General features: G+C 43.3%; 1 protein-coding gene across 1 annotated transcript in view; it reads right to left on the minus strand.

Annotated features, from left to right (window-relative positions):
• The window catches only part of RBM27 (RNA binding motif protein 27), a 647,841-nt gene that overhangs the window by 402,976 nt on the left and 229,172 nt on the right, over nt 1-15,693 (minus strand). The window contains exon 14 of the mRNA XM_053719279.1: nt 8,394-8,534. Coding sequence (XP_053575254.1) covers nt 8,394-8,534 — 141 coding nt within the window. The remainder of the gene's footprint in view (nt 1-8,393; nt 8,535-15,693) is intronic.

Below are 15,693 nucleotides of genomic sequence, written 5' to 3' on the forward strand. Positions count from 1 at the left end.
GTACCCTAAAGGGTTAAACAGAGAATGGGATCTGTCGGTCTTCCTTTAAGCAAACTCACTTTTGAATCCCTTTCTGGGAGTATGATGTTAAAAAAAACTTCTTATTACAAGTCTGAGTTCCCCTCTACTTACTCTACTTATTACAAGTCTGAGTTCATACATTGTAAAAAATAATAACAGTACTTTGTTTAAAGGCTTTAAATTAAAAGAGTTGCAAAATCGAGATGTGATTATATTTCTGTAAGTGTACATCTGCTTTTTACCTATGTTCTGTAATTTACCTGTTCTTAGTGTAAATACATTGTTTTTATTTATGTCTCTATTTGTGGTTGGCAGAATCTACATACTCAAATCACAATTGTACATATGATTAAATAAGAGATGAAAAGGTTAATCCAAGCACAAGGTGTGTTACCTTGGATCCTGAATGTGATTGGTTGACACTGCCTTTAAATTAAGAGACAGGTGCATTACTGTGTATGCATGATTAAGAGACTGCGGTCTCGAAACGTCGCATACCTGTCTTGTATGCTTTTAAACATTTAATAAAGAAGATTCCTTTAACTTCACTGGTGCTGTGGACAGTTTTGTTTGTTACAGATTGTGTAAAAGACATTCCTTCTTTGAAGAAGGATTAGGACACAATGATGGAACAACAATCTCTTGATTGATATTCTTAGTAGATACCACCTTAGGCAAAAACCCAGGTTTTGTATGCAGAACTACCTTATCTGCATGGAAGATCAGATAAGGAGAATCACATTGTAAAGCAGATAACTCGGAGACTCTACAAGCCGAGAAAATAGCCATCAAAAAAAGAACTTTCCAAGATAAAAGCTTGATATGTATGGAATGAAGAGGATCAAACGGAACCCCTTGAAGAACTTTAAGAACCAAGTTTAAGCTCCATGGGGGAGCAACAGGTTTAAAAACAGGCTTGATTCTAACCAACGCCTGACAAAACGCCTGAACGTCTGGAACATCCGCCAGACGCTTGTGCAAGAGAATAGACAGTGCAGAGATCTGTCCCTTCAAAGTACTAGCTGATATTCCTTTCTCCAAACCCTCTTGGAGAAAAGATAATATCCTGGGAATCCTAACCTTACTCCATGAGTAATTCTTGGATTCACACAAATAAAGATATTTACGCCATATCTTATGGTAGATTTTCCTGGTAACAGGCTTTCGTGCCTGTATTAAGGTATCAATGACAGACTCGGAGAAGCCACGCTTTGATAAAATCAAGCGTTCAATCTCCATGCAGTCAGTCTCAGAGAAGTTAGATTTGGATGATTGAAAGGACCTTGAAGTAGAAGGTCTCGTCTCAAAGGCAGAGTCCATGGTGGAAAGGATGACATGTCCACTAGGTCTGCATACCAGGTCCTGCGTGGCCACGCAGGCGCTATCAAAATCACTAAGAAGAAAAGCAGACTGGAGAGAAAGGCAAGCAGCAAGAAGTTTGGATTTTCTGACGTCCGTCAGGGAAACCTTCATGGTCAAGGAATCTAAGATTGTCCCTAGGAAACACACTCTTGTAGTAGGAACTAGGGAACTGTTTTCCAGATTCACTTTCCACCCGTGGGAACGTAGAAAAGACACCAACATTTCTGCATGCGATTTTGCTAGATGAAAAGATGACACATGAACCAAGATGTCATCTAGATAAGGTGCCAAAGCAATTCCCTGGGATCTGATCACTGCCAATAGAGCTCCGAGAACATTTGTAAAAATTCTGGGAGCTGTGGCAAAACCAAAAGGAAGAGCAATAAATTGGAAATGCTTGTCCAGAAAGGCAAACCTTAGAAACTGGTGATGATCCCTGTAAATGGGAATGTGTAAATACGCATCCTTCAGGTCTATGGTCGTCATGAATTGACCTTCCTGAACCAATGGAAGAATGGAACGAATAGTTTCCAACTTGAAGGACGGAACCCTGAGGAATTTGTTGACACTTTAGATCTAGGATGGGATGGAAAGATCCCTCCTTTTTGGGAACCACAAATTGATTTGAATAGAATCCTAGACCCTGTTCCTCTAGAGGGACTGGTACAATAACTCCCATGGTGGATAGGTCCTCTACGCAATTTAAGAAGGCCTCCCTCTTTACTCGGTTTGAGGATAGTCTTGACAGGCGAAATCTGCCCTTTGGAGGGCAAGACTTGAATCCTATTTTGTAACCCTGGGACACTATGTCCACAGCCCACGTATCCAAGCCTGATGAAAAAAGCCCCCCAACTGTTACAAAATCGTATTGGGCGGATCTTTCATTTTGATATAGAATCGGCGGAAGGTATCTTGTTTTGCTTTCCCTTATTCCAAGGCTGGCTGGATTGGTGTGGAAGAAGAGGACAACGACTTCTGTCCCTTAAAGTTGCGAAAAAAAACAGGCTTGATTCTAATCAACGCCTGACAAAACGCCTGAACGTCTGGAACATCCGCCAGACGCTTGTGCAAAAGAATAGACAGTGCAGAGATCTGTCCCTTCAAAGAACTAGCTGATATTCCTTTCTCCAAACCCTCTTGGAGAAAAGATAATATCCTGGGAATCCTAACCTTACTCCATGAGTAATTCTTGGATTCACACCAATAAAGATATTTACGCCATATCTTATGGTAGATTTTCCTGGTAACAGGCTTTCGTGCCTGCATTAAGGTATCAATGACTGACTTGGAGAAGCCACGCTTAGATAAAATCAAGCGTTCAATCTCCATGCAGTCAGTCTCAGAGAAATTAGATTTGGATGATTGAAAGGACCTTGAAGTAGAAGGTCTCGTCTCAAAGGCAGAGTCCATGGTGGAAAGGATGACATGTCCACTAGGTCTGCATACCAGGTCCTGCGTGGCCACGCAGGCGCTATCAAAATCACTGATGCTCTCTCCTGCTTGATTTTGGCAATCAGTCGAGGGAGCAGAGGAAACGGGGGAAACACATAAGCCAGGTTGAAAGACCAAGGCGCTGCTAGAGCATCTTTCTCTGCCCAGCGAATTATTTTGGAGACTTCTAACATCGCTAAGGAACTCCTTGTTCCCCCTTGATGGTTGATGTAAGCCACAGTCGTGATGTTGTCCGACTGAAATCTGATGAACCTCAGGGTTGTTAACTGAGGCCAAGCCTGAAGAGCATTGAATATTGCCCTCAATTCCAGAATATTTATTTGTAGAAGTTTCTCCTCCTGAGTCCACGATCCCTGAGCCTTCAGGGAGTTCCAGACTGCACCCCAACCTAGAAGGCTGGCATCTGTCGTTACAATTGTCCAATCTGGCCTGCGAAAGGTCATCCCTTTGGACAGATGGACCCGAGATAGCCACCAGAGAAGATAATCTCTGGTCTCTTGATCCAGATTTAGTAAAGGGGACAAATCTGTGTAATCCCCATTCCACTGACTAAGCATGCATAATTGCAGCGGTCTGAGATGTAGGCGCGCAAACGTAAGTATGTCCATTGCCGCTACCATTAAGCCGATTACCTCCATGCACTGAGCCACCGAAGGGCGCGGAATAGAGTGGAGAACACGGCAAGAATTTAGAAGTTTTGATAACCTGGACTCAGTCAGGTAAATTTTCATCTTTACAGAATCTATCAGAGTCCCTAGGAAAATGCCAGACCTCAGAAATGCCAGAACTATGTCCGTATGGGACTTGGCAATTTGGAAATTTGACGCCTGTATCAGGATGTCGTCTAGATAAGGGGCCACTGCTATGCCCCGCGGCCTTAGGACCGCCAGAAGCGACCCCAGAACCTTTGTAAAAATTCTTGGGGCTGTAGCTAACCCGAAGGGATGAGCCACAAACTGTTAATGCCTGTCCAGAAAGGCAAACCTTAGGAACCGATGATGATCTTTGTGTATCGGAATGTGAAGTTAAGCATCCTTTAGATCCACCGTAGTCATATATTGACCCTCCTGGATCATAGGTAGGATGGTCCGAATAGTTTCCATTTTGAATGATGGAACTCTGAGGAATTTGTTTAAGATCTTTAGATCTAAGATAGGTCTGAAGGTTCCCTCTTTTTTGGGAACCACAAACAGATTTGAGGAAAAACCCTGTCCCTGTTCCTCCTTTGGAACTGGATGGATCACTCCCATAACTAGGAGGTCTTGCACACAGTGTAAGAATGCCTCTTTCTTTATCTGGTTGACAGATAATTGTAAAAGGTGAAATCTCCCTTGTGGAGGAGAAGCCTTGAAGTCCAGAAGATACCCCTGAGATATAATCTCCAACGCCCAGGGATCCTGAACATCTCTTGCCCACGCCTGAGCGAAGAGAGAAAGTCTGCCCCCTACTAGATCCGTTACCAGATAGGGGGCTGTTCCTTCATGCTGTCTTAGAGGCAGCAGCAGGCTTTTTGGCCTGCTTGCCTTTGTTCCAGGACTGGTTAGGTTTCCAGGCCGTCTTGGACTGAGCAAACGTTCCCTCTTGTTTTTGCCTTGAAGTTTCGAAAGGCACGAAACTTAGACTGTTTGGCCCTTGATTTGGACCTGTCCTGAGGAAGGGCATGACCCTTACCCCCAGTAATGTCAGCAATAATTTCCTTCAACCCAGGCCCGAATAGGGTCTGCCCCTTGAAGGGAATGTTAAGTAGTTTAGACTTTGAGGTCAGCTGACCAAGATTTAAGCCATAGCGCCCTACACGCCTGGATGGCAAATCCAGAATTCTTAGCCGTTAGTTTAGTCAAATGAACAATGGCATCAGAAACAAAAGAATTAGCTAGCTTAAGTGCTCTAAGCTTGTTAAGTACATCCTCCAATGGAGTCGTTGTCTGTAAAGCCTCTTCCAGAGACTCAAACCAGAACGCTGCAGCAGTGACAGGAGCAATGCATGCAAGGGGCTGCAGGATAAAACCTTGTTGAATAAACATTTTCTTAAGGTAACCCTCTAATTTTTTTATCCATAGGATCTGAAAAAGCACAACTGTCCTTGACAGGGATAGTAGTACGCTTTGCTAAAGTAGAAACTGCTCCCTCCACCTTAGGGACCGTCTGCCATAAGTCCCGTGTGGTGGCGTCTATGGGAAACATTTTTCTAAAAAAAGGAGGGGGGGAAAACGGCACACCGGGTCTATCCCACTCTTTATTAATAATTTCTGTAAACCTTTTAGGTATTGGAAAAACCTCAGTACACACCGGCACTGCAAAGTATTTATCCAGTCTACACAATTTCTCTGGCCCTGCAATTGTGTCACAATCATTCAGAGCAGCTAAAACCTCCCTAAGCAAAACACGGAGGTTCTCAAGCTTAAATTTAAAAGTAGAAATCTCAGTATCAGGTTTCCCTGAGTCAGAGATATCCCCCACAGACTGAAGCTCTCCTTCAGATTCTGCATATTGTTAGGCAGTATCAGACATGGCTCTTAAAGCGTCTGTATGCTCTGTATTACACCTAACACCAGAGCTATCACGCTTTCCTCTAAATTCAGGTAGTCTGGCTAATACCGCTGACAGTGTATTATCCATGACTGCCGCCATATCTTGTAAAGTAATCGCTATGGGCGCCCTAGATGTACTTGGCGCCATTTGAGCGTGAGTCCCTTGAGCGGGAGTCAAAGGGTCTGACACGTGGGGAGAGTTAGTCGGCATAACTTCCCCCTCGCCAGAATCCTCTGGTGATAAATTTTTTAAAGACAAAAGCTGATCTTTATTGTTTAAAGTGAAATCAATACATTTAGTACACATTCTCATATGGGGTTCCACCATGGCTTCTAAACATAATGAACAAGGAGTTTCCTCTATGTCAGACATGTTTGTACAGACTAGCAATGAGACTAGCAAGCTTGGAAAACACTTTAAGTTAACAAGCAAATATAAAAAACGGTACTGTGCCTTTAAGAGAAACAAATTTTGTCAAAATTTGAAAAACAGTGAAAAAAGGCAGTAAATTCAACTTAATTTTTACAGTGTATGTAATAGGTTAGCAGAGCATTGCACCCACTTGCAAATGGATGATTAACCCCTTAATGCAAAAAACGGATCAAAAAAACGAATTAAACGTTTTTTAAACAGTCACAACAACTGCCACAGCTCAACTGTGGCCCTACCTTCCTCAATAAACGACTTTTGAAGCCTTTAGAGCCCTTCAGAGGTGTCCTATAGCATGCAGGGGACTGCTGAGGGAAGCTGAATGCCTCTGTCTGTAATTTTAACTGCGCAAAAAAGCGCTAAAATAGGCCCCTCCCACTCATACTACAACAATGGAAAGCCTCAGGAAACTGTTTCTGGGCAAAAATCAAGCCAGCCATGTGGAAAAAACTAGGCCCCAATAAGTTTTATCACCAAAGCATATATAAAAACGATTAAACATGCCAGCAAACGTTTTATATTGCACATTTATGAGAGTATATATCTCTAATAGTAAGCCTGATACTAGTCGCTATTAAATCACTGTATTTAGGCTTAACTTACATTAATCCGGTATCAGCAGCATTTTCTAGCAAATTCCATCCCTAGAAAAACTTAAAACTGCACATACCTTATTGCAGGATAACCTGCACGCCATTCTCCCTCTGAAGTTACCTCACTCCTCAGACATATGTGAGAACAGCAGTGGATCTTAGTTACTTCTGCTAAGATCATAGAAAACGCAGGCAGATTCTTCTTCTAAATGCTGCCTGAGATAAAACAGTACAACTCCGGTACCATTTAAAAATAATAAACTTTTGATTGAAGACAAAAACTAACTATATTTCACCACTTTCCTCTTACTACCTCCATCTTTGTTGAGAGTTGCAAGAGAATGACTGGGTATGGCAGTTAGGGGAGGAGCTATAAAACAGCTTTGCTGTGGGTGTCCTCTTGCAACTTCATGTTGGGAAGGAGAATATCCCACAAGTAATGGATGATCAGTGGACTGGATACACCTTACAAGAGAAAGAGAGTTTTACCCTTATAAGGTGAAGCCAAAAGCTTGGCCTTTGAAGATACATCAGCCGACCAAGATTTTAGCCAAAGAGCTCTGTAAACTAGAACAGTGAAGCTAGATATCTTAGCTCCCAGTCTAATTACCTGCATATGTTAGCATCACATAAGCAGGACAATTTGGGCCTCCAAACATAGTAAACATTTAACCATAGAGATAGACTGATCCTGTTCTGAGTCCATAGCTACAGAAGAACAGGTCCCACTAGAAATGACAAATTAGAATGAAATTAAAAATAAAGAAAATTTAAATATCAAATTTAAATATCAAAATTAAATCTAAAATTTAAATCTCAAATTTAGTTGGCCGATATCATATAAAGTACTGAGGGCTCAATCCCAGACAAGGTTGTCTGAGACTCCTACCGTGACCGGAATTAATACCCCACTAGCATGAGGAAGCTGGACACTCTGCACCTATGCTTCCCTCTTCTCAGACAATCCCATCGGCAAGTAGCAAAGCCGATACACCTAGACTCAAAGCTGACACTCAGATTCCTGAAGATCCCCTACATAAAACCGGAAATGCGGAAGTAACATGAGCGGTCGGAAAAGAAACTGCGCCACTTTATAAGTGCGCAAAAAGTAAAAACAGCCCAACGAAATAATATAATTCAAAACCCATCCTAACGCTCTTCAAGATTAAGCTAGGCAATACATAAGGGGACAAGTAAAACCCCTTAGAAACCTTCTGGCAAGTAATGAGAGAAAATAAACCCTTAAGTCTCTCCTTGCTGTCTCAAACAAATAAAATGCCTGAGGAGTTCTGTTTCAATGACTCATATACCAATAAATCTGCCAAAAATGTACCCATAAACCAGACAGGATAGCTATGTCCCAGAAAGTGATCCATTTGAGGGTTAACCTCTGAAGTGCTATCCTTCAGTACCTAGACGGAAAAGGCACTTACCTGTGGATCCAGCTACAGGGCAGATAGCAGCTACTTAGGTGTGACAGGCACTGCACTCCCTGTTATGGACCTGTAGTAAAAGAAAGAACAGAGTAATCAACCCTGGCTTTCTGCAAAGGAGTAGCAAACTTGTTAGAAATAAAGCAAAGACTACATCGCTGCCTTCTAACTGCTAAAAGCCATCACTACTCTTACTAAAGAGATTGACGTGGACACAGGTAGACCCCAATCCTTGCTTGCAGGGAAAAGTACCCACAAAAGGATTAAATATCTTCAGACACCGTCTTCGAACATCCTCTATTGACAGAGGCAAAGAGAATGACTGGGGATTATAGGTAATGGAAGTTACACTTAACAGCTTTGCTGGGGTGCTCTTTGCCTCATCCTGATGGCTAGGAGCTGAATATCCCACTAGTAATTGGAATGACATTGTGGACTCTCCATGCCACAGGAAAGAAAAAAAGGTTAGTAAATTGTCATTCCATAATAGTTCAAAATAAGTATATTTTTATGCAGGTAAACTATAATAATCAAGTAAAAATCTCTTTGTGATTGGATGTTGTAAACATACCTGAGTTTCCTCTCCTGAGGTGGCTTGGTTTGATAATTGGCTAGCTGCATCTGTTGGAATATTGCCAGACTGTGCAACACGATTCTTAACAGGCAAATTATTAAGAACGTAAGAGCTCTGGTTTAGGGGTTTAGGCAATACCTTCATACAAAGAAAAACAAAAATCTATTATACAAACTGCTGAATATGTTAGATTAAACTTTATACACCGTAAACGGACAGATTTTACTTCAAGCAAACAGTTAATATCAAATACCACATAAATTCCGTTGAGTAAATAAAAAATGAAATCATAAAAAACAAAATGTATGCTTACCTGATAAATTTCTTTCTTTTGCGATGTACCGAGTCCACGGAGTCATCCTTACTTGTGGGATATTATCCTTCCTAACAGGAAGTGGCAAAGAGAGCACCACAGCTGAGCTGTCTATATAGAGGTGACTGAAGTTTTTAAAAAAAAATACCATCTGTCTTGAATAGACAGGGCGGGCCGTGGACTCGATACATCGCAAAAGAAAGAAATTTATCAGGTAAGCATAAATTTTGTTTTCTTTTGCATGATGTACCGAGTCCACGGATTCATCCTTACTTGTGGGATACCAATACCAACGCTTTAGGACACGGATGAAGGGAAGGACAAGGCAGGAACTTAAACGGAAGGCACCACTGCCTGTAAGACCTTTCTCCCAAAAATAGCCTCAGAAGAAGCAAAAGTATCAAATTTGTAAAATTTTGAAAAGGTATGAACCGAAGACCAAGTCGCAGCCTTACAAATCTGTTCAACAGAAGCATAATTTTTAAAAGCCCATGTGGAAGCTACCGCTCTAGTAGAATGAGCTGTAATCCTTTCAGGAGGCTGCTGTCCAGCAGTCTCATAAGCCAAACGGATGATGCTTTTCAGCCAAAAGGAAAGAGAGGTGGCCGTAGTCTTTTGACCCCTACGCTTTCCAGAATAGACAACAAACAAAGAAGATGTTTGACGAACCACGTCCAAGTTGTGCAACAGACGTTCCTTCTTACAAGAAGGATTAGGACACAGAGAAGGAACAACAATTTCCTGATTGATATTCCCGTTAGTAACAACCTTAGGTAGGAACCCAGGCTTGGTAAGCAAAACAAACTTATCAGCATGGAACACAAGATAAGGTGAATCACATTGTAATGCAGATAGTTCAGAAACTCTTCGAGCTGAAGAGATAGCAACTAGGAACAAAACTTTCCAAGATAAAAGCTTAATATCTATGGAATGCATGGGTTCAAACAGAACCCCCTGAAGAACTCTAAGAACCAAATTTAGACTCCATGGCGGAGCAACAGGTTTAAACACAGGCTTAATTCTAGCTAAAGCCTGACAAAAAGCCTGAACGTCTGGAACATCTGCCAGATGCTTGTGCAACAGAATAGACAGAGCAGATATCTGTCCTTTCAGGGAACTAGCTGACAATCCTTTCTCCAAACCCTCTTGGAGAAAGGACAAAATCCTAGGAATCCTGAATTAACTCCTTGAGAAGCCTTTGGATTCGCACCAAAAAATATATTTACGCCATATCTTATGATAAATTTTCCTGGTAACAGGCTTTCGAGCCTGAATCAAGGTATTTATGATTGACTCAGAGAAACCCCGCTTTGATAGAATCAAGCGTTCAATCTCCAAGCAGTCAGTTGCAGAGAAATTAGATTTGGATGCTTGAATGGACCTTGAATCATAAGGTCCTGTCTCAGTGGCAGAGACCATGGTGGAAGAAATGACATATCCACCAGGTCTGCATACCAAGTCCTGTGTGGCCACGCAGTCGCTATCAAAATCACAGATGCTCTCTCCTGTTTGATTCAGGCAATCAGACGTGGAAGGAGAGGAAAAGGTGGAAACACATAAGCCAGGTTGAACGACCAGGGTACTTCTTGAGCATATATCAGTACAGTCTGAGGATCCCTTGACCTGGAGCCGTAACGAGGAAGTTTGGCGTTCTGACAAAACGCCATCAGATATAATTCTGGTGTGCCCCATAGCCAAACCAGTTGAGCAAACACCTCCGAATGGAGTTCCCACTCCCCCGGATGAAAAGTCGGACGACTTAGAAAATCTGCCTCCCAGTTCTCTACACCTGGGATATAGATCGCTGACAGATGACAAGATTGAGCCTCTGCCCATCGGATTATCCTTGAGACCTCTATCATCGCCAAGGAACTCCTTGTTCCGCCCTGATGATTGATATAAGCCACAGTCGTGATGTTGTCCCACTGAAACCTGATGAATCTGGCCGAAGTCAGCTGAGGCCATGCCTGGAGAGCATTGAATATCGCTCTTAATTCCAGAATACTTATCGGTAGGAGAGCCTCCTGCCGAGGAGGAAGTGGGACCACTCTTGAAGTTTCGAAAGGAACGAAAATTATTTTGTTTGGTCCTTGTCTTATTTGACTTATCCTGAGGGAGGGTATGACCCTTCCCTCCAGTAATGTCTGAAATGATCTCTTTCAGTGCAGGCCCGAATAGGGTCTTACCTTTGAAAGGGATAGACAAAAGATTAGATTTAGATAACACATCAGCTGACCAGGACTTAAGCCATAACGCTCTACGCGCTAAAATGGCAAAACCTTGCCAGATGAAAAGCGGCGTCAGTAATAAAAGAATTAGCTAACTTGAGAGCCGTAATTCTGTCCAAAATATCATCTAGTGGGGCCTCCAACTGAAGAGCCTCTTCTAAAGCCTCAAACCAAAAGGCAGCTGCACGCTATAGGTTGAAGAAGAAAACCTTGATGAACAAAAATTTTCTTTAGGAGACCCTCTAATTTTTTATGCATAGGATCAATGAAAGCACAACTGTCTTCAATAGGTATAGTTGTACGCTTAGCAAGAGTAGAAATAGCTCCCTCCACCTTAGGGACCATCTGCCATGAGTCCTTTATGGTGTCAGAAATGGGAAACATTTTCTTAAAAAACAGGAGGGGGAGCGAACGGAATACCTGGTCTATCCCACTCCTTAGTAACAATGTCCGAAATCCTCTTAGGGACCGGAAAAACATAATTTATGCTTACCCGATAAATTTATTTCTCTTGTAGTGTATCCAGTCCACGGATCATCCATTACTTGTGGGATATTCTCCTTCCCAACAGGAAGTTGCAAGAGGATCACCCACAGCAGAGCTGCTATATAGCTCCTCCCCTCACTGCCATATCCAGTCATTCGACCGAAACAAGACGAGAAAGGAGAAACCATAGGGTGCAGTGGTGACTGTAGTTTAATTAAAATTTAGACCTGCCTTAAAAGGACAGGGCGGGCCGTGGACTGGATACACTACAAGAGAAATAAATTTATCAGGTAAGCATAAATTATGTTTTCTCTTGTTAAGTGTATCCAGTCCATATCCATCATCCATTACTTGTGGGATACCAATACCAAAGCTAAAGTACACGGATCATGGGAGGGACAAGGCAGGAACTTAAACAGAAGGAACCACTGCCTGTAGAACCTTTCTCCCAAAAACAGCCTCCGAAGAAGCAAAAGTGTCAAATTTGTAAAATTTTGAAAAGGTGTGAAGCGAAGACCAGCCTTGCAAATCTGTTCAACAGAGGCCTCATTTTTAAAGGCCCAGGTGGAAGCCACAGCTCTAGTAGAATGAGCTGTAATCCTTTCAGGTGGCTGCTGTCCAGCAGTCTCATAGGCTTAGCGTATTATGCTCTGAAGCCAAAAGGAGAGAGAGTTTGCCGAAGCTTTTTGACCTCTCCTCTGTCCAGAGTGAACGACAAACAGGGCAGATGTTTGACGAAAATCTTTAGTAGCCTGTAAGTAAAACTTCAAGGCACGGACTACGTCCAGATTATGCAAAAGACGTTCCTTCTTTGAAGAAGGATTAGGACACAATGATGGAACAACAATCTCTTGATTGATATTCTTGTTAGAAACCACCTTAGGTAAAAACCCAGGTTTGGTACGCAGAACTACCTTGTCTGAATGAAAAATCAGATAAGGAGAATCACAATGTAAGGCAGATAACTCAGAGACTCTTCGAGCCGAGGAAATAGCCATCAAAAACAGAACTTTCCAAGATAAAAGTTTAATATCAATGGAATGAAGGGGTTCAAACGGAACTCCCTGAAGAACTTTAAGAACCAAGTTTAAGCTCCACGGGGGAGCAACAGGTTTAAACACAGGCTTAATCCTAACCAAAGCCTGACAAAATGCCTGGACGTCTGGAACTTCTGCCAGACGCTTGTGCAAAAGAATAGACAGAGCAGAGATCTGTCCTTTTAAAGAACTAGCTGATAAGCCTTTGTCCAAACCCTCTTGGAGAAAGGACAATATCCTAGGAATCCTAACCTTACTCCATGAGTAACTCTTGGATTCACACCAATAAAGATATTTACGCCATATCTTATGGTAGATTTTCCTGGTGACAGGCTTCCGAGCATGTATTAAGGTATCAATGACTGACTCGGAGAAGCCACGCCTTGATAGAATCAAGCGTTCAATCTCCATGCAGTCAGTCTCAGAGAAATTAGATTTGGATGATTGAAAGGACCTTGTATTAGAAGGTCCTGCCTCAGAGGCAGAGTCCATGGTGGAAGAGATGACATGTCCACTAGGTCTGCATACCAGGTCCTGCGTGGCCACGCAGGCGCTATCAGAATCACCAATGCTCTCTCCTGTTTGATTTTGGCAATCAGTCGAGGGAGCAGAGGAAACGGTGGAAACACATAGGCCAGGTTGAAGAACCAAGGAGCTGCTAGAGCATCTATCAGCGTTGCTCCCGGGTCCCTGGACCTGGATCCGTAACAAGGAAGCTTGGCGTTCTGGCGAGACGCCATGAGATCCAGTTCTGGTTTGCCCCAACGATGGACCAGTTGAGCAAACACCTCCGGATGGAGTTCCCACTCCCCCGGATGAAAAGTCTGACGACTTAGAAAATACGCCTCACAGTTCTCTACGCCTGGGATGTGGATTGCTGACAGGTGGCAAGAGTGAGACTCTGCCCAACTAATTATCTTTGAGACTTCTAACATCGCTAGGGAACTCCTGGTTCCCCCTTGATGGTTGATGTAAGCCACAGTCGTGATGTTGTCTGACTGAAATCTGATGAACCTCAGTGTTGCTAACTGAGGCCAAGCTAGAAGAGCCTTGAATATTGCTCTTAACTCCAGAATATTTATTGGGAGGAGTTTCTCCTCCTGAGTCCACGATCCCTGAGCCTTCAGGGAGTTCCAGACTGCGCCCCAACCTAGAAGGCTGGCATCTGTTGTTACAATCGTCCAATCTGGCCTGCAAAAGGTCATACCCTTGGACAGATGGACCCGAGAAAGCCACCAGAGAAGAGAATCTCTGGTCTCTTGATCCAGATTTAGTAGAGGGGACAAATCTGAGTAATCCCCATTCCACTGACTTAGCATGCATAATTGCAGCGGTCTGAGATGCAGGCGCGCAAATGGCACTATGTCCATTGCCGCTACCATTAAGCCGATTACTTCCATGCACTGAGCCACTGACGGACGTGGAATGGAATGAAGGACACGGCAAGCATTTAGAAGTTTTCATAACCTGGACTCCGTCAGGTAAATTTTCATCTCTACAGAATCTATAAGAGTCCCTAGGAAGGAGACTCTTGTGAGTGGTGATAGAGAACTCTTTTCCACGTTCACTTTACGCCCATGCAACCTCAGAAATGCCAGAACTATCTCTGTATGAGACTTGGCAATTTGAAAGCTTGAAGCCTGTATCAGGATGTCGTCTAGATACGGAGCCACCGCTATGCCTCGCGGTCTTAGAACCGCCAGAAGTGAGCCCAGAACCTTTGTAAAAATTCTCGGGGCAGTGGCCAACCCGAAGGGAAGAGCTACACATTGGTAATGCCTGTCTAGAAAGGCAAACCTTAGGAACCGATGATGATCTTTGTGAATCGGTATGTGAAGGTAGGCATCCTTTAAGTCCACTGTGGTCATGTACTGACCCTCTTGGATCATGGGTAGGATGGTCCAAATAGTTCCCATTTTGAATGATGGAACTCTGAGGAATTTGTTTAAGATCTTTAGATCCAAGATTGGTCTGAAGGTTCCCTCTTTCTTGGGAACCACAAACAGATTTGAATAAAATCCCTGTCCTTGTTCAGTCCGCGGAACTGGATGGATCACTCCCATTACTAGGAGGTCTTGCACACAGCTTAGGAATGCCTCTTTCTTTATCTGGTTTGCTGATAACCTTGAAAGACAAAATCTCCCTTGTGGAGGAGAAGCTTTGAAGTCCAGAAGATATCCCTGAGATATGATCTCCAACGCCCAGGGATCCTGAACATCTCTTGCCCACGCCTGGGCGAAGACAGAAAGTCTGCCCCCCACTAGATCCGTTTCCGGATAGGGGGCCGTTCCATCATGCTGTCTTGGGGGCAGCAGCAGGCTTTCTGGCCTGCTTGCCCTTGTTCCAGGACTGGTTAGGTTTCCAGGCCTGTCTGGAATGAGCAACAGTTCCCTCTTGTTTTGAAGCGGAGGAATTTGATGCTGCTCCTGCCTTGAAATTTCGAAAGGCACGAAAATTAGACTGTTTGGCCTTTGATTTGGCCCTGTCCTGAGGAAGGGTATGACCCTTGCCTCCAGTAATGTCAGCAATAATTTCCTTCAAGCCAGGCCCGAATAAGGTCTGTCCCTTGAAAGGAATGTTGAGTAATTTAGACTTTGAAGTCACGTCAGCTGACCAGGATTTAAGCCATAGCGCCCTACGCGCCTGGATGGCGAATGCGGAATTCTTAGCCGTTAGTTTAGTCAAATGAACAATGGCATCAGAAACAAATGAGTTAGCTAGCTTAAGCATTCTAAGCTTGTCAATAATTTCATTCAATGGAGCCGTCTGGATGGCCTCTTCCAGGGCCTCAAACCAGAATGCCGCCGCAGCAGTGACAGGCGCAATGCATGCAAGGGGCTGTAAAATAAAACCTTGTTGAATAAACATTTTCTTAAGGTAAACCTCCAATTTGTTATCCATTGGATCTGAAAAAGCACAACTGTCCTCAACCGGGATAGTGGTACGCTTTGCTAAAGTAGAAACTGCTCCCTCCACCTTAGGGACCGTCTGCCATAAGTCCCGTGTAGTGGCGTCTATTGGAAACATTTTTCTAAATATAGGAGGTGGGGAAAAGGGCACACCGGGTCTATCCCACTCCTTGCTAATAATTTATGTAAGCCTTTTAGGTATAGGAAAAACGTCCGTACACACCGGCACCGCATAGTATCTATCCAGCCTACACAATTTCTCTGGAATTGCAACTGTGTTACAGTCATTCAGAGCAGCTAATACCTCCCCAAGCAATACACGGA

The sequence above is a fragment of the Bombina bombina genome, chromosome 6 (genome assembly GCF_027579735.1).
Source record: "Bombina bombina isolate aBomBom1 chromosome 6, aBomBom1.pri, whole genome shotgun sequence".
NCBI lineage: Eukaryota > Metazoa > Chordata > Amphibia > Anura > Bombinatoridae > Bombina > Bombina bombina.